This window comes from Molothrus ater, chromosome 10 (assembly GCF_012460135.2).
Source record: "Molothrus ater isolate BHLD 08-10-18 breed brown headed cowbird chromosome 10, BPBGC_Mater_1.1, whole genome shotgun sequence".
Classification (NCBI taxonomy): domain Eukaryota; kingdom Metazoa; phylum Chordata; class Aves; order Passeriformes; family Icteridae; genus Molothrus; species Molothrus ater.
In genome coordinates, this window is record NC_050487.2 from 21662443 (window position 1) to 21681528 (window position 19086).

General features: G+C 42.2%; 1 protein-coding gene across 4 annotated transcripts in view; it reads left to right on the top strand.

The window, feature by feature from the left end:
• The first annotated feature begins 2739 nt into the window (after positions 1–2739).
• The window catches only part of PHC3 (polyhomeotic homolog 3), a 29178-nt gene continuing 12831 nt past the window's right edge, over positions 2740–19086 (top strand). The window contains exons 1-12 of one of the 4 annotated variants that reach the window (XM_036388606.2): positions 2740–2782; positions 5563–5710; positions 6446–6604; positions 7980–8057; positions 9569–9727; positions 10304–10402; positions 11492–11723; positions 13154–14031; positions 15434–15584; positions 15902–16155; positions 16848–17004; positions 18314–18428. In XM_036388606.2, coding sequence (XP_036244499.1) covers positions 5585–5710; positions 6446–6604; positions 7980–8057; positions 9569–9727; positions 10304–10402; positions 11492–11723; positions 13154–14031; positions 15434–15584; positions 15902–16155; positions 16848–17004; positions 18314–18428 — 2408 coding nt within the window. In that variant the 5' untranslated portion in view covers positions 2740–2782; positions 5563–5584. The remainder of the gene's footprint in view (positions 2783–5562; positions 5711–6445; positions 6605–7979; positions 8058–9568; positions 9728–10303; positions 10403–11491; positions 11724–13153; positions 14032–15433; positions 15585–15901; positions 16156–16847; positions 17005–18313; positions 18429–19086) is intronic. The other 3 variants (XM_036388607.2, XM_036388608.2, XM_036388609.2) reach the window with 3 other exon arrangements.

Genomic DNA, 19086 nt, shown 5'->3' on the forward strand with positions numbered 1-19086 from the left:
TCTACATGGGCTCTCTCCGACGGGACTCCACACCTGTGGAGCGGGATGCTCCACGCCGCAACGGAGGGGGGGCAGCGGCGGCGGTGGCACCCAAGTAACCGGCAGCCCCGTAGCGGAGCCGCCGCAGCGGCCGCTCCCGGTCAGGCGGGTGAGAGGGCGCACGCAGGTCCCTCCGCTCCCGCCGCCGCGTCCGGAACCGGGGCAACACCGCGGTGTGTGTCACTCCCCCACCCACAGTTGGTACGGCCCAGCGCGAAGCATGGCGGGGCTGCGGGCGGCCGCGGCGCCGGCGCGGCGGGAGCGGAGCGGGATTCGGGCTGCGCGGTGCCTCAGCCACGGGTGGCTGCCGTGATAGGGAGCCAAGGAGGGAAACTTGTTCTACCCAAGTAGCGATGGGGCTGCTCCCCAGCAGCGTGGGCAGCAGGGGATTCTCCACCTCATACTGAGCACCTGCAGTGCTGGGGTCCTGCTCTGCGGTCTGCTCCATCCACAGAAAAATGTGCTGCTGCTGCTGGAGCGAGTCCAGAGGAGGCAAAGGAGAGGGTCCAAGAATCGGAGCTCCTCTGCTCTGGAGACAGGCTGAGAGGTTGTTCAGCCCAGAGACAGCAAGGCTCCAGGGAAACCTTAGAGCCCCCTCCAGTGCCTAAAGTTGTCTCCAAGAGAGCCGGCGAGGGACTTGGACAAGGACATGGAGTGACAGAACAAGAAAGAATGGCTTTAAATTTAAAGAGAGAATTGTTAGATTAGATATTAGGAAGAAATTATTCCCTATGAGGATGATGAGGCCCTGACACACATTACCCAGAGAAGCTGTGGCTGCCCCATCCCTTGAAGCACCCAGACTCACCAGGTTGGACGGGGCTTGGGGAGTGGAAGGTGCCCCTGCCTATGGCAGGGGGTTGGAAGTGGATGGCATCTGGGGCCCTTCCAGGTCCAGCCATTCTGGAACTGCCCTTGTTCTAAGGCTTAAAGAACCAGAGATGCCCATTGTGGTTGTTCTTAGGAAGCAGATGCTGTCCACCCAAGGACCAGGCTCTGCATCTGAGCTGTTAGAAAAAACCAAACCCATCCCAGCATTAGGAAAAACAGCACCAGACACATCCAACTATGCACCTTGGCAATCTGTTCACACCATGACTCCTCCACTGTTGTGGTTGCTGCCAAGCTAATTTGGGAGGTGACAGAAAATTCAGGATTTTAACACAAATCCATGGCAAAGGCAGAACACTGCCCTTTAGCAGCCAGCACAGAGCCGAGGGGCAAGAGGAGCTGTTCAGAGGCAATGGCAATGCCTTCCTTACAAAGACTGCTGACCAAAGTGTTTTCTGTGGGAATTCTGGAGACTTCCTGTGATGTGCACTGTCCACAAGACAATGTGTTAATTTCAGGCAAAGCTTTAATTCCCTTTTATCTAATGGCTGAGATGTTTTTAAAGAAAGTAACATGAAGGATGTGTTTCAACTAGGGGTGAAGCAGGATGGTTAACAAAAGGTATTTTATTAAAGCTGCAAATCATAAGCCACCTTATCACTGCAAGCAATCCTAGAGGATTTCCAAGACTAATTCAAAATGGGTCATCATTCTCCCCACACTTTTAACCTATGAAAAGTCTCCATTTTCTCCTGCTGAATTATGTCATATTTTACAGAAAGAAGGCATCCTCATTATACCTGTTGTCACTACTTGTCACAGGCATCTCACCTGTGCTCAGTGCAACTGTTTCACCTGTAAATAGTTTAAGCTCATCTCTAATGCCTTGGCAGGTATTTGAGTTTTGTTAGACAGTGCTGAGTCTCTTTTCTTTGCAAAGAACTTAGCTATCTCAACTGTTAGGGATCCTAGAACCAAAGAATCATTTAGGCTGGAAAAGACCTCCAAGATCACTGAGTTCCAACTTTTGATCAATTCCCACCTTGTCAACCAGAACAGAGTCCTGAATGTCATGTCCAGTTGTTCCTTGAACGCTTTCAGGGATGGGGACTCCACCGCTTCTCTGTGTAGACTCCATCAAATGGGCTTCCATTCCAAATGGAATTCCTAAAGTCCATTCTGGGATCCCCCGGTGTGGCCTCCACAGCCCTGACCCTTCCATGGGGATCCCGCAGCTGGCTTCTGTGGTGATGGCCTAAGAAATATCAGGATCATCAGGTGCAACTTTTAACCCTCCACAGGACATCTCCAAGAGCCACACCATGTGCATGAGTGCATTGTCCAGACACTTCTTGAACTCTCTCAGGCATGGCACGGAGGATTTAGCCTGAAGGCACCTCCCAAAGTCATCCAAATACAGACTTTCTGTACTTACAGTAAAGACTTGTAGGTGTGTATGTATCAGGTGCTAAAACAACAAGGCATGATGCAAGAGAGACCAGAGGTAGTTAACTCATATTCACACAATGCCTTGAGCTGGTGAGTGGCAGGAAGGATGGAAGGAAGCAAAGCCTCAGAAAGGAAAGAGATGCTCACACCGTGATTAGGATGGATGCACTGCTAACAGTGTCTGAGCAACAGCTGCTAAGTGTAGGAGGCACTTGAAAGAGGTTCCCTGTTTTGTTACGCAGGTAAATCGATAGGTTATTTGGGCTGAAAACACCGCACATTTCAATTCCCCGTCTCCGCCGCGGGTCTCCCTCAGCCCCGGCCCCTCACGGGCGCCGCCAACATGGCGGCGGGTCCCGTCACGTGCGCGGCGGCGGCCGCGCCCCGCGCGCGCGCGGCACCTCCCCCGTGAGGGAGGCGAGAAAATGGCGGCGGCGGCGGCGCCTTGAGCGGCGCGTCCCAGGCGAGTGTCCCGGCGGGGCGCGCGGAGCGCGGGCAGCGGCAGCCGCGGGGCCCCGGCCGGGCCGCGGGGGCGGGGAACCTGCGCCCTGACCGCGCCCCGGCGCCGGGCCGGGCCGGCCCCTCCCGCCCGCCTGCCTTTGCTCTCCTGAGGGGGCGGTGGCGGGGCCGGGCTGGGCGAGGCGGGGGCTGAGGGTGGGTCAGCCCGGCCTGGGCGGGGGGCGGCCGGCCAGGGGGCACCGGGGCCCCTGAGCGCGGGGCCGCTGCTCCGCGTGCCGTGGGGTGTATTCCCACAGAGCAAACCTTCGTTATTATTATTATTATTATTATTTTATTATTATTTCGGAGCTGTCTGTCAAATACCGGAATACATGTAGGGGTTAGGCTTGGTGGAAAATTTTATTTAATTTGGGTTTTTTGTGGTTTGTTCCCTTGGAGTTGCAGGGAGAGGTTGTGAATTGAAAAAAAAAAAAAAAGAAGAATAAACCATGTGGTGTGGATGGTTGTGGTTGTGGATGTGGGTTGTCAGCGGGGTTTGTTATTACCATGGCATTTACTGAAACTTTCCAAAACATGAGTAATGACATTCGTGTGTCCACTATGAGGGTAGTTTGTTAATTGGTATAGGACAGCAGGTATTTTTTTTACTTCAGGTGGTGTTTTGACCCAGAAAAATATAAAGAAACAAAACTTTGGACTATCTACCTTATGCACAATGTAACTTGAAGTTATGTGGTGTCTTGTACTGTTACTGCTTGAATAAATACACATTTTCAATAGAGTTTTCTGTTGTGCTTTGTATTTTGGGCTCACTTAAATGTGTAGTGATTGTTTTAAGTTAGTGTGTTTTCTTAAACTTACTTTGCATTATGGAGATTGTTTTGAGTTAACGTTGCTCAGGGAGCATCATTGCAAGGTCTTCATCATTAAACAAAATTAATTTTCTTACAATTTAGCATCTGATGCCTGCGCAAGGTGAGGTGTCAGAGGAGAGATGGAGCTGCTGAGCAAAAATTTAGGAGCTCCTTACTATACATCCTTTTTTCATTGTACATCTTTTGTGAGAACAACCTGAGCAATGACAATACTATTTTTTAAAATAATTTTGAGCAAAAGGATTAACAGCTCTCATGGAGTAAACTTGTGATGGAATAGTTATAAGTGGGATATGTTACACATCTTGCTTATAAGACACCAAAAACGTGGCTGAGAATGAAGGAAATGAGACATCTAATGTTGTTTTAAGCTAATTTAACTGATTGTATAACTCTGCAAAAACTAGCTAGACTAGTTGTAGGTGTAAGTATTTTGAGGTGCTTTTAATGTCCACTGAAGGAGACAGGATTTTTTTTTAATATATTTTCATTATGTGAAATTAATGTAAAGTGGTTTTAGAAATGATGCTGTGTTTATTGCAGTTGGAGTGGGAACCCAAGTATGTTAACTTGTGCCCTGATGTAGGTGCACGAGTGGCATCAGCAATGCACAACAGACCTGCATTTTTAACAGCAAATCCTATTTTTTCTTCAGTTCTAATAGCAGGCATCTCTGTGTTTAAAGCATCCTTGATTGCCACAAATTTTCTTTCATGGCAAAGTCCATGCGAGTGTCCAATACAAGGGTAGGCAAGAGGTGTTTATGTGGCCGTGTGTGTGTTACAGTTTAGTTGTTGCAGGTCCCCAGGAGCTGCAGCATCATGTGCAGCGCTCTGCTTGCAGAGCAGTTGTGTTTTGGGAGGTGAGGGTGGCAGCCTGGCAGTGTCCTGTTCTGCTTCCAGCTGCGTGAGTTGAAACTCCTGATTATATTCCCATTTGATGCAGCGTCCAATGGGCGGTTTGTTAAGAACTTGTCAAAGCTGCTTTTTTTCTAGGACATTGCAGCTTTCTCTTGATTATTTCTCTGAGCCCCTCTTTATGGTAAGAAGGAAACATCTTCTCAACCCTCCCTTTTTTTGGCATCCTTGGGAAAGCAATAAACAGCTACTATGTGATTTCCTGTTAATCGTAATACAAAGACTGAAAAAGAAACTGCAGTAAACACCCCCGTAACATACATTGAGGTTTGTGATTCATTTCAGTTATAAAGATGACATTTTGTGCTTTGCAACAGAGGGAAGCTGCATAAGGCTGGGGAGGATCATTTGAGGTGCTTAAATAGGTAATTTCTTCCTTGATTCTTGCCGTATTGTGTGAGGTATTGCTGTTAAAAGGATTTTTTCCTGTATCCTTTCCCTCTCTCCCCAGACACAGCATTTCAGTGGTGATTTTTGCCAAGAGCAGGTTTTGCTCAGTGTCCAGGGTCAGTCAGCATATTCATTCCTGGGCTGTGGGGGTGAGCAAGGTGCTACTTGTCCTGTGCAGCTGGCTGGAAATCTTGGATGTATTCCTAAATTGGTTCTTTATTGCTACTTTTGATGGATCTTAGATTATAACTACATCTCTTGAGATTGCATCAAGTAATAGCAAATGCTACAAACTAAGATTAGTTATTAAGAAATTCTTTACTATAGGATTGGTGAGGCCCTATGGAGGTTGTGGCTGCCTCATCTCTGCAAGTGTTCAAGGCCAGGTTGGATGGGGCTTGAAGCAACCTGGTGTGTTGAAAGGTGACCCTGCTGTGGCAGGGGGTGGGACAAAATGGTCTTTAAGGTCCCTCCAACCCAAACCACTCTGTGATTCTGTGACACTTGCCTTTGGAAATAGTCCTCTCAGCAAAACATTTTTTGCATTAAAATCAGCACGTTGTGGCCTTGCTTGTGAACCAGTTCTGTGTGACTCCCAGCAGGCTGGACAAACGCTGCACAGCTATGGAGAATGAAGCCAACACAACGACATGTTCCGCACCCACCACGACCGTCACCACCACCTCCACCTCGCGCACGCCGCTGCCGCAGATCTCCGTCTACAGCGGCTCTGACAGACATGCTGTCCAGGTACTGGGCCTGGGGCTGCCTCCCTGTCCTGCACAGAGCTCTGAGCACTGAGGGCACTTCACAGGGTTAACTTGTCATTCCTTACTGCTGTTGTCCTTCTCCATAGCTGGCTTGCTGGTTTTCAGGAGATGTTTACTGGAGGGCCTCAGACCACTTAGGGATAGTTCAGGGTAGGCCTGTCTCCCAAATAAGGGTAGGGGAAATGCTGTGATAGAAAGTTGAGTTTGTTCACCATTTGCTGAGGGGCAGATTATTAACATAAACCTTTGCAAAATAAAGCTGTTTGTTTGACTGACTTTGATTAGAGGGATCCAAGGTATTTGTGTGGATACGTCCTGCTTGGGATCCAGCTCCTTCTTGCTGTTCTTTAAATTATGTCTCCTTGAACTCCGTACAGTCCATTCTGTTGTGTTTGATAATTGGGTTTCTCACACACTACTCTGATCTCTTAAAAAGCAGAACATGATGTAGGATGTGTTGACAAGCAGCTGAGAGGCTGAGATGATGTGTTCGGGATGATGCTGTATTGTCAGGCTGTCCTTGAGAATGGGAATATGTTGATGTTGACAATATTCTGTGACTTGGTCAAGAACAGTGAGGGAGCAAGATCAGTATGACCTAATTGATGTGAAAAAATTTATTTGGCTTTATTTCCTTGTAAGGATAAAGTTAAATATCATGTCAGGATGGTGAGTGCTTTGTAATTGTAATTAATTACCTACTGATTCATCACAGGTTATTCAGCAGGCCTTGCATCGTCCTCCTAGCTCAGCTGCTCAGTACCTCCAGCAGATGTACGCAGCCCAGCAGCAGCATCTAATGCTGCAGACTGCTGCTCTGCAGCAGCAGCACTTAAGCAGTACCCAATTTCAGAGTCTGGCAACTGTTCCACAGGTGAGAGTGAAGATTGCTGAAAAAGAATCATGAATTGTCTAGAGCAGGACTACAGTCATTGTCAAACATTATAACAGCTTAAGTGCCTGAGCTTAATGCCTCGTGATAATTCACTGTTATATTTTAATGATGTTGTTACTTTAAATTGTATCATCCTCCAAACTGTTTGGAGGATTTTGTCCAGCGGTATAGATGCTCCAGTAGGCAACCATTCCATGCTTTATTGCATACATTATAATGCATCATGTAAATCATCAAGCAGTAATAAAATAAATATTAAAAATAGACTACTTCAATCTTCATCCCATGATTTTCTCTAAAAGTTGGTGGGGGAAGCAATGAATGGCATTCTATCTTAGTGAAATAAAAAATAATGAACATCTGGCATCTTAGTGTGTTTTGCCTCACATCTGGCTGCATTATAAGTAATGGCAAAATTAAATTTTAACCCTGAGTGTGAAAATGTAGGAGGTAAATGACATTACATATCTGAAACCCAGCTTTTAACATTAGTGATCACTGGAGGAGACCCATTTTGAATTAAATCAGTGGCAAGATTTCCTTTGACCTCAGTTTGCCTTGGATTGAGAGTATGATCTTGCAGAGAGGTGGTTGTTAATGATTTTACACAGGGAAATGCTAAATGGAGTTATGGACCTCAGGGATATGGCTGTTTGGTGTCAGAGCTGGACTGACTCATTTTTGCTCCTGGCTTTTTCTTCTATACCTTTTTCATTCGATTGTGGTAATATGTTGATTTGTCTTTTTTTGTTGTGATGGATTTCTATGTGGATATACAGTTACTGAGACAGAGCAAAGAAAATCAGGTCAGGAAAGGCTGAGAAGTTTTGGTTCTGTTCATACAGAAACCTAAATCACTGTCCCTGTTATTCATCTGAAGGGCTGGAATAGCATCCTGTGACAGACACTTGATGTGCATACATAAGTTACCATTCCAGAATATGAGGCTGTTCTGTACAGCATTTATATATTTTTAGAAGATTCTAATCACAATAAAATTATGACATGAGATCTAGATATTGCATTTTAAGTTCTGAGCACCACAGGTAGTGAAGTGATCACTTAGCTCCATCGTTAGCAGTTTGGCAGACTTTACCTCTGATCATTTTTCTTCAGGTCTTGATCTGAAAGAATTACATGTCTGAAATTTGGTAGGACTTCAAGGAACTTAGCACGTTGCAGGTAGCATTCCATAGTGCAGAGTGCACTCTATTTCCACTGAGTAAAGCATCTTACTGTTAACTCACAGAAAGGTAAGGGTAGAGAGGGCTGTTTCTGATGGTTTATGCAATAAAATGAACATCACTTAAGCACTTTCTGATTTCACTGTTTGACACATATTCTTGCTATTTAGGCAAGCCTGTCAGGTGGGAGGCAATGTACTTCCCCCACTGGGAGTGTCACTCAGCAGTCAAGCATGTCGCAGACCTCGGTACGTAACTGCACCAAGCCCTCCCTCCATTCCCAACCCTGCTTGGTTGTTCTATGGCTACAGGGAAAACCAGAAAATATGAGTAGCATTTCAGTTTGTATTGTTAAAATTAATGCTACAGACACAGTGAGCAGGATGATGACTCTGTAGTAAGTGCTGGGTGCTGTGTGTGATTGTTGGTGGCCAGTGTTGGCTTCCCAAGTCCCAGACCCCTCCTGATGCTCTGAGGGGCAGCTGCTCACTCCAGAAGCACCAGTGGCTGTACAAACTCCTGCAGAAATCACTCCCTGAGCTCTCATCTCTTACATGATTTCTTACTGGATTTTCTACGTTAGTTTCTTTATTCAGGGCACTACTGTAGGTGAAAATCATAACTATGTATCAGGGATTAAATAGCAGTAAATCTAAAGAATCCAAGTCAATGCTCACATATGTTTATGATAGAGATTAAATGTTTATAGTATTCATTCTTTTATTGATTATCATCTTTTATCATTCATCTTTTTTGCAGTTTCACTTCCCATGTTCTAGGCATGTGCTCAGGTTTCAGTTGTGAGCAGCTCTGTGTTCAGTTCATGCTGTATTTCTTTAAGTGCCATTGTCAGACATGCACGGTATCTTCTGTACAGTTTTACAGCTGTCTGAAGTAGGATTTTTTAGTCCTACAGACATCCTGCTTATTAATCACACCCTCAAGCTGTTCATGACTTCAGTGCATAGCTTCAGTGATTTAACTGTGTATTTTTTTAAGCTCTCATAGCTTGGCTTGGCTTACAGTTGTTAAAAGTAAAACCATTATTCATTGAATTTTGGAGGTAAATTCTATTAAGATGTCTGATGTTAAACTAACAAACTAATTGGGCTGGGGTTTTTCAAGGAAATCTTTTAAGTAAGTGATGAAAAAGAGCTGGGCACTTAACTCTGTTAGACTCGTTAGAGAAAAAGAGAAAAAGCAAAGACACAACAGCTTCTTTTTTTAAGAAGATGCTAAAGAGTGGTTCTTGAGCATTTAATAGGAAATTGGAGAAGGTTTTAGTCTTCAGTCGTTTTTCAGTGTGCATATGTGAAATGAGGATTGAAAGTCCATAGGTGGTGGCACAAAGTGTCCTGATTAGGTTGTATAATAGAAGATACCAGTCCAGGCAGTTAATATAAACACTTAAAGATCTTAAATATTAAAGTTCAGGTGTTTTTTTCTTAAAATATTGAAATCTCATTCTACATATTCAGTAAATGTGTATTTCTATGAGACATATTTTTCAGACTTCATATCAGTGTTTATACTTGTAACTGCTTATTATTATTTACTGCAAAGTGGTTGCTTGCAGTTTAAGAATAAAAACGTACAAGCTTGCCAGAATCCAATTTTGTGATGATTAGCTCAATATATTTTTGATATCTTCACAGTTCAGAGACTCCAACTGCCCCTGCCATTTTTGTCAAGGCTTTCTGGCTTTAGCCCTTAGGGTGATGGAATTTCCATGACAGAAGCAATATTTTTGTTTCCTTAGATTAACCTCTCCACCTCTCCTACACCTGCACAGATAATAAGCCGTTCTCAGACCTCCAACACCACCAGCAGCAGCATCACCCAACAGACGATGTTGCTGGGCAGCACCTCTCCCACCCTGAGTGCCAGCCAGGCTCAAATGTATCTCCGAGCTCAGATGGTAAGTTTTGATTACAGTTCTTGCAAAGTTTGCCTTTGATCTGTCCCTGTTGGAAGATCTAAGCTCTCTTTCTTAAGTATAGTAGATATTGGGCTGCTCTTTTGTCTTTTATTTTTCCACTAATTTGTAGTATTGAAGGGAAAGTCCTCTTATGTGCTTGTATGAAAGTTCATAGATGTGTTTATTTATCTCAAAGATTTTCTCGACATGCAGAACAAATATATTATATATATATTATTATATATAATTATTATGTATAATTATTATATTATATATAATATATTATATTATAACAAATATAAATTATATTATATATATTATATTATAACAAATATATTATTATATATATTATATTCTCTTTTGTTTTCTTTGTTTCTATTCTCTATTATTTTCTTGGTTTACTAAAATTACCATGATAAATAGTTCTTTAAATGAATTAATCTAAAAGTAAAAAAGTCAATCTTAGAAGCTGTACATCAGTATGTGGAAGTATGTATCTCTTTAAGATACATACATTTCTTTCACAGATTTTTAACATTTTAGTCTGTTAATGTGTATTTTTTTCTTGCTTAACAGCTTATTTTTACTCCTGCGACCACTGTGGCTGCTGTCCAGTCTGACATTCCTGTTGTCTCCTCATCCTCCTCATCTTCCTGTCAGTCTGCAGCTACTCAGGTGAGCTTGTCTAAACTTATTAAAGGTCTGCCCCGTCAAGTGGGACAAAACTGAAAAGTAAGGAAATGTTGTGCTTTAGTTTTTCTTGCTTTACTTTCACCCCAGACCAGAGAGCAGATGGGCTGCTGGGGTGGCTCTGCCAAACTCCAGCTGAGTGACCTTACCTTGGAAGGTGTGCTGAAGGATTTGTCCTCACTGTGGCAGGATGGCTGTAAATGCCTCCTGAATGCCAGTGAGGAAGCAGGCACTGTTGTCTTGGGTTTGAGTGTGCCCTGTGGTGACACACAGAGCAGTGAGAAGTGAAATGTAAACTGGCTGTTCATTACACAGGTACTAACTGTTGAGTGCAGCAGGGATTACGTAATCAAAATAGGGAATAGTGATAATAATTAGTCCTCTTTTTTTTGTAAAAGATGATGTAAATTAGTGCTACAAGGGTAGACATTACCCTTGAAAATGAAATTTTAGCTCAGCACATAGCATTGGAGATCTGGGATCATTATGTGCAGAATCTGGGTGTGGTAACAGCCTTCAGTGAAAATGATCCCTGACTGATAATACATTTCAAAAAGCAAACCTTTTGTTTCATGTTACATTGGAGGTGTCTTGAAAAAAAGAAAGGTCTCAGTTTTGTTAGCACACAGATAGCAGAGAAGACTCTGGTCCCACTGACCACCAAAGGCTCTGGTTTATGGTGGTGTCTGGAAGCTCACTCACAAACCACTGCACTTCTGCAGTGTCTGTAAAAATAAATTTGCCTTTGCTTAAGATGCCTTGTGTTACTTACTTTGAAGGCACAATAAAAGAGAAAAATGAAAGTTTTAATTCAAATTAATTAACAATTTCCATTTCTTTTAAAAATCCAAAAAGGGAAAAAAGACTTCTGTATTTATCACTGAAGTAATAAAGATCGCTATCCTCTAAATTTTATGGCTTTAAAGATACTTTGATATGCAGATTTTTAGCTTCTTGTGATCACATAGGATGAGAAGCATTACAAAATGTAATTTTTTTTTGGCTGGTTTTGCCTGATAATTATCACAGCTATTTATAGAGTTCGGGTCTTTTCGCGTTTTGCTCATTTCCCAGGTTCAGAACTTGACGGTGCGCAGTCAGAAGCTGGGTGTGTTGTCAAGTTCACAGAATGGCCCACCAAAGAGCAGCAGCCAAAGCCAGTCGCTGTGCCCCAGTAAGGCTGCCAGCAGCTCCAAGGGCAGCTCAGATCCCTCAGAGAGCAATAGGAAAGGGGAGAGCCCCGCCCCAGAGTGCCGCAGCACGCCCGTCACACGGACATCCAGCATCCACCACCTCATTGCACCAGGTGGGATCAGTGTGGAGCTGTGGGAAGCTATGGTTCTGTCAGAGTTCAGTGTTCTCTGACCGTGGTATTGTAGGTGTTCCACATGAACAGAGTCAAATTTTATTAGTAAATTCACTTATTTGTTGGTATTGGATGTTGCATAGGATTTTGATTAAGCAGAAGCAGGAATGTTCTTAAATCACAATAGAAGCACAATATAGCAACTGCAATACCCTGTTGAGTCACAGCACAGACATGATTCTCATTCCTGGTCTCTCTCTGTACGTTTATTGTCAGGACATGCCATCCCATCTCTGGGCAGCAAAATGTGGGCTGAAACCACCTCAAGCCTCTTGCTCCCATCTAAATCCATTTTATTAGTGGTTTGTTTCTTTTTTCTGTGTTGTCTGTGTCATGAGAATGTTCTTATATCAAGTATTTTTATAAACACAGAGGTAACGATGCTAAAATTTCAGTATTTTGTATCAAGATAAATCAAAATAACCTGTACTTGGTTAGAGAGGCACTTACACTGCATGCAGCATATTTGCATCTTAGCTTTCTTATTTTGAAAAAGTGATGGTAGCCTAGACCATTGGTCTGAATTCTGTGGAATGTAGCTTGGCTTAATGACAGCTTTTAGAGAAAGAGTGGGACTTGGAGGCAGACATTCTGGAGGTATTGAGCTCTAATGCTCTCAGAACTCATGTTGGTAAGAAAAAGCCCCATACTTAATAGCAGAACAAAAAAAAAAAAACCTACATAAATGAGTTGTTTCTCAAGTGGACAAAACAAAGCAAGAAGAGGTTTGCATGTGGAGGAAAATGTGTGTGTGCTGTAAGAAATGGCTGGTGAGTCACTGGTTCGCTTAAAGGTGATGATTTCTCTGGAAGCTGCACTATTTTTAGGTTTGTGCCTCTCAGTTGCTGTGTTCAAGTTCAGGCAAATGCTTTCAAATGGTTTAAATTTATACTAAACTCTTGGAATTTTATTTAGTCTCTTAGCATGGTATTATCTGAGTTTTAACCTAAAACTCAAATCAGCAAATCCTGTTGTACTTATCATTTCTCTTCCAGTCTGTTTCAAAGCAAAGGTTAAATCCATTTAAAGTTGTGTGAAATTCTTAAATAAGGCTGGATCAGCAATAATATTAGACCTAGCAGCAAAAAGCTAAATTTAGATACTTCTTTATAGAAAGTGTCTTTCTATATGTAAAAAGCATGGCCATATTCATTTGTTCATTGCTGCATTTTGCTTTGGAAATTGATATACTACCCTAATAAATTGTTCTTGTGTGCTGTCAAAGAAGATATTTTTAAACAAATATTGGAAGTATTAAAAATATTGTGCTGATCTTTAGGGTGAGAATTTTTGAGGTATTTTACAATATTTTCAGAATTTGAAGAAATAAATACTAATTTTAATAAATACTTTTTTCCCTTCCCTCGCAGCTTCATATTCTCCATTGCAACCTCATTCTCTAGTAAAACATCAGCAGATCCCACTTCATTCACCACCTCCAAAGATTTCCCATCATCAGCTGATCCTGCAGCAGCAGCAGCAGCAAGTCCAGCCGATTGCACTTCAGACTCCTCCGGGCCAGGAGCCGCCTCCATCCCAGCACTGTCTGCCCCTGCCCAGCCATGCGCTGCCTCCGGCGCCCAGCAGCGCCCAGTCCCACTGCTCCCCTATCCACATCCATCCTCCCCCTCTCACGCTCTCCCCTACGCCGTCCCAGTCAGCTCAGCAGTCAGTGGTGGTGTCCCCTCCGCCGTCCCACTCCCCGAGTCAGTCACCCACCATAATTATTCACCCTCAAGCCCTTATCCAGTCCCAGGCCAGCTCGCTGGTGCCAGCGGCTCTGCAGCCCGAGCCGGCCGCTCCCCAGGCGGCCGCCGCCAACCCCGCGCGGCCATCGCAGCCGCTGAGCCTCCCGCAGCACCTGCCGCTGCCGCCCTCGCCCGCCGTGCACATCGGGGCCGTGGAGCCGCCCAGCCTGGTTTCCCCGGGCCAGCAGCTCGTGTCCTCCACGCCACACCAGCAGTATCCAGCCCTGCAATCCGCTCCCATCCCTCTGGCAGCTCCGCCTCAGCTCTCAGCACCCTCGACTCAGATTCAACCGCTGCCCCTGCAGTCTGTGCAGTCTTTACAAGTGCAGCCTGAAATTCTGTCCCAGGGCCAGGTTTTGGTTCAAAACACTTTGGTTTCTGAGGAGGAACTTCCTGCTGCAGAGGCTTTGGTCCAGCTGCCATTTCAAACTCTTCCACCGCCACAGACCGTCGCAGTAAATCTGCAGGTGCAGCCGTCAGTTCCGATTGAAACTCCAGTGGTGAGTGCTAACATTGCATCCTTTATTCTTTCCCTGAGTCAGGCCCATTGACTTCAAAGCGACCTAAATCAGGTGCTAGACAGGGGACAAGAAACCTATTGATTACAGAACAGAGTTTTAAGAAAATCATAGACATTTTCCTTCTGTTTCATGTTTTGGTTTGGGGTTTTTTTGTTGGCTTTTTTGTAATGGATCATCAGTCAAGAATATAAACCAGGAATCATGAAAATGTAAATTTAAGATCTAAAATCTTGTTTCTTAATGAAATTGCAATGTATTTGAAGTTTAAAAAAGTAAGTAAACATGACAATGCTTACATAAAGAATTTTGGTAAATGTGACATGAGGACTGTAAACTTTTACCTCAATACAAATAGATTTTGATTAGAACAATCTATACTAGGTGGAAGGTGCATATCAGGTTATTAAGATGATAGGTTTCTGGATTATTTATTTTTTACTAACATAAAAATATCCTCTTCATAAAAGAATAGGGGAATTTTGATGCTGTTTTGGCAATTCTCATCACCACCATTTAATTTGGTCCGGTATTTGTCTCAGATGTCTGCAATTTGTAATTGAGGGTTTTGCCTTCAATCACTAGATTAAAATGATGTACAGGAAAATAAAATGTTTTGCAAATAAGGCTGACATTTAAGATGGTGTTGCTGGGCTTTAGTGGTAAATTGCTAATGAGATTAAGATGAGCAAAAGAATCAGCAGCTCTTGTAGGCTTTTTTGAGGCTATCAACAGGTTAAGGAAGGAGGTGTGCTGTTCATTTTCAATTTATTTAAAGAGGGTAATAATCTCAACTCTGGTATTTCATGGAGAAATTGGACAAAAGAGTAGGAGCCAGGTTTGCTTTTGACAGGGTGATGTTTTACATTTTAATCTGCTGTCAGGAATTTATGTAAATTTATTTCAATACTTCTGAGGGAAAGACCTTAAAACCTCTTATAACCACTAATGCTTGATAGTCTTGGTGTACTCTTCTGAAATACTCAGCTTGATTACACTGCTGTATAAGATAGAACGATCTGCAGACTTATTATTAAACTTGCATTTTGCAGATGTATTTAAATAGCATCAAATGTATGTGTAAATAAAAAGAACAGTAAACTATACACATAAGATATTGAAACAGGTTCTCTGCTCTGTTTGATTGGAGAACTGTGCTTCTTTATGTATTGCTGTTCGTAACAAAATACTTCCATTTTGCTGTCGTAGATATTGTGATGTCCTCAGAGTTTATTGTTTGGTATGCATTTTGGGAACTAGTATTTTATTAGAAGATGAACATATTTGACCTGGTAATTTATTTTTAAAACTGTATTTATGCAACTCTTTTAAGGTGTTAAGATAGAATGGAAATCTCTCTAAAGCAATAGTTTGTTGGATGCAGATTTACCAAGTGGAGAATGTGTGTGAAGAGGAGATGCCCGAGGACTCAGATTGTGTCCACATGGCAAGAACACCTACACCACCCACCTTGTCCCCACCAGCCATAACCTTGGGCAATGGAGAGGCTCTTAATTCAGAAGATCCTTTGTCAGGTGAGGACAAATGCCAGACTAAGATAGCTTTTGCTTTTGTGATTTGTGTGAGTAATTAATGGCCAACTTTGTTTGTAGCTAGCAGGTACTGAGTGAAGGAAAATGTTTGCATGAGGAGGGTGTGTTTGTGGAATAGTCTGTTGAGATAAACCATCTTGTTTTAAAAGTGGAATCTATACAGCCTAGGAAAGAGCCTGTATTAGGGGTTGATGGGTGCAGAGATGGGTCTTGGGGATTTATCACCTCTTACTTCCTGATTCTGAGCCAATGGTTGGACATAAGTGATAAAACATAACATATTTTGTTATTTTTTGCAGAACATGGGGGACTGCCTTCAGTGACATCATCAGTCAGTGCCTCAGTAATTAAATCTCCATCTGATCCTTCCCATGCCTCTATTCCACCACCCCCTCTTTTGCTTCCAGCAGCAACCACAAGGAGCAACAGCACAACCATGCCCAATAGCATTCCCAGCCTAGAAAACAAACCTCCACAGGCTATTGTTAAACCCCAGATCCTGACCCACGTCATCGAAGGCTTTGTGATTCAGGAGGGGTTGGAGCCATTCCCTGTAAGTCTAAATTTGCTAGGAATTTTTTCCTACTAATCTTTGAAATTAACTCTTGTAAGAATGATGTTATTTGTGGCTAGTTGATATTTAGATCTGGAATTATGTTTCAGATGTTGGTTTTGACCTTTTCTCCACTGATGGGTGACTTGAGTAGTAGGCTATATCTGGAGATAACTACAGCGAGTGGATTTAGGCTACCATTTGGAATAACTTTTTTACATTTGTCTGCCTCTTAGATCCCTCTATTTAAGTGATACCTTAATTTGAACCTCAGAGCTGAGTCTGTTAAAATTTTAAAATGCTACAATTTGTTGTTTCAAGCACTGGCAAGCTCTTAACTGGGCTAGGTGTAATTAGTGTGGTGGCTGGTAAGAAGTACTGTTGAAAATTTTAAATCACAAACTGACAATTTAAAGCCTGTCTTTCTAATTTAATGTGTGTCTCATTTCCCCATTCCTTCATTTCTGTAGATATAATGTGTTTCTCCCTTTGTTAAATATAATTGCAAACTGCAGAGCAGGAGTGAGTCTTAATTTGAAATTAGCTTTGTTATGACATAATTACACTTCATTGATATGAGGTAGAAACTGATCATCTTCTACTGAGAAGATTGAAAACAAATATTGTTTTTAATAATTCATTCTTGTGAATAATGTTAATTACCCACTGTTGCTTTGCCTTTATTGCACTAGGTCAGTCGTTCATCTTTGCTGGTGGAACAGCCTGCAGAGAAGAGATTGCTGGTGGAGGGTCAGATCATGAGTGTGGTGTGTGTTGAATCAGACTTGCAGAACACAAAACATGCAGACAACTCATCAGACACAGAGATAGAGGATATGATTGCAGAAGGTTTGTAGTTTTTGCTTAAATGCCCATTTCCCCCCTCCAGTTCTGTGTGCTATGAAATGGGAATCAAACTGTGGCCTGGCCCAGAAAAACCAAGTTATTCTGTGAACACACATTTTTGTATAAAATCATCTAAGATTTGAAAGTTCAGAATTTTTTAGCCACCCCTGGGTTTTCTTTCCCACAGCTTGTATCCTTATAGCATCAGAGCTGTTTTTGGTGATCTGCTTAAATTTAGTCTCAATGCAAGTCTTTCTTTAATTCTCTTGAAAGATTTCTATTCCTTCTTCCATATCAAAACTCTTTGCAGCAGTCATTTTGTCCATAATTTGTTTCATTAGATGTTAATTCAGTATGAGCATTATGCTGAGTCTCAGATTTCAGACAGCTGTCTGTTCTGTGGAATTATCCAAACACTCATAGTTTTGGGTTTAGTATTGGTTTAGCTCCTTACAGCAGGTGCTAGGTTTATGTAGAGAATTTGTAACTACTCATTGGATGAGCTGGTAGGTAACATCCAACATTGTGACACATCCACGTACACATCACGTGAGTAGAGGAGATTTTCTGATAGTAAGTCAGGGTATGATTGTGTGTGTGGCAGAAATCCCCTTCTCAGTATTTGCAGCTCTTTGCTGCACTAGTGCTTTTTGTAGAGCAGGAAAAGGGCCATCTCATCTCATCAGTAAGAGAAAAATACTCTGGAACAATGAGCTGTAAATTCGCAGATGCAATAATCCTTTTCTTTGTTGCACGCAGCTTTTTCATAGATTCAATAGATTCAATTCATAGATTTCAATCTTTTTCATAGATTGAATGTTACATATATACAGCATTCAATGTTTTCTTTGCTTTCACAAGTCCCTTTGGTTGTTAGCAGCTGTTTCTTCAAAGAAAGTACTTTAAAAGGTTAATTCATTATGCTGTTACAGAGAGTTTGCATTTTTGCTGTGAAGGCCTGATTCTCTTAATGAACTCTTTATGAAGCAATTCATGAGCAATGTTACCCTTCTTTTTTAATTGCTTGCTATGTTTGAGGGCAGACCTGCTCATGGGTGGCTTGAAATGCAACAAAAAACTGATTAGGTTCGTTGAAAAACTTAATTGAGGGTTCATTAAGGTTCAGTTTGCTCAAGATCTTTTCTAGACAGAATGAAATCTATGACTTGCTTAGCTTTGCATAATTGTCTGTTAATCAAAGTATTTAATTGAATGTGTTAAATATTTGAAGATCTTTTGCCTACTTGAGGTGAGAGATGTGAACATAATTTTGTGTCATTGAAACTGACTTTATTCCTCATTCCTTCTTTAGAGGGACTGGAGGAAATTGAAAATGATCTTCTGAAGTGTGAATTTTGTGGAAAAATGGGATATCCCAATAAGTTTCTGCGGTCAAAAAGATTCTGCTCCACATCCTGTGCCAAAAGGTAACTTTATGTAGTTATTGTTTATAATTATCTGGCTAATGGATTAATCTCTCCTGGTTAAGAGAGCAAGAATTCAGAGTCAACATCTGAATGCAAAATCTTCCATTATAACAACTGGAAAGTTGATGTTTAATACCATAAGTTTTAGAAATGGGGAATAGTTTCCCATTTCTAGTCACCACTTAGCTCTTTTTTGGCATCAGTGTGTCTGGACATGATCTTTCTCATATATCTGCTATGTTCCCATTTAGGTAGTGGGAATATATATGTTTGATTTGGTATTTCTTGGGACACCACCAGCAAAACAAAGAGATTTAGTCCTTTAATCTTAACATGGGATTTTTGCTTCTATCCTCCTTTGACTGGGTATCAGCTAGGTAGAGAAAATGGAACCAGAAAATACAATGTGATTTTAGGTTTTTGGTGGACATTTCAGAGCAGAACTGTACTATGCAATAAAATGTAAATGGGAAGGACAGACATCTTCCAGGGGTAATCTGGATGAACTTGATCCCACAAGGAGATGAGGGTTTTGATGAAATGGCCTTTGAGATACCTTTCTCTTGTATTTCTGTGACAGCTGTTGCTGTAATTAAGCAGCATTTCTACAACACTGTGATTTTATGGTTACTTTATTAAATTCAGTCCAAAAAACTAC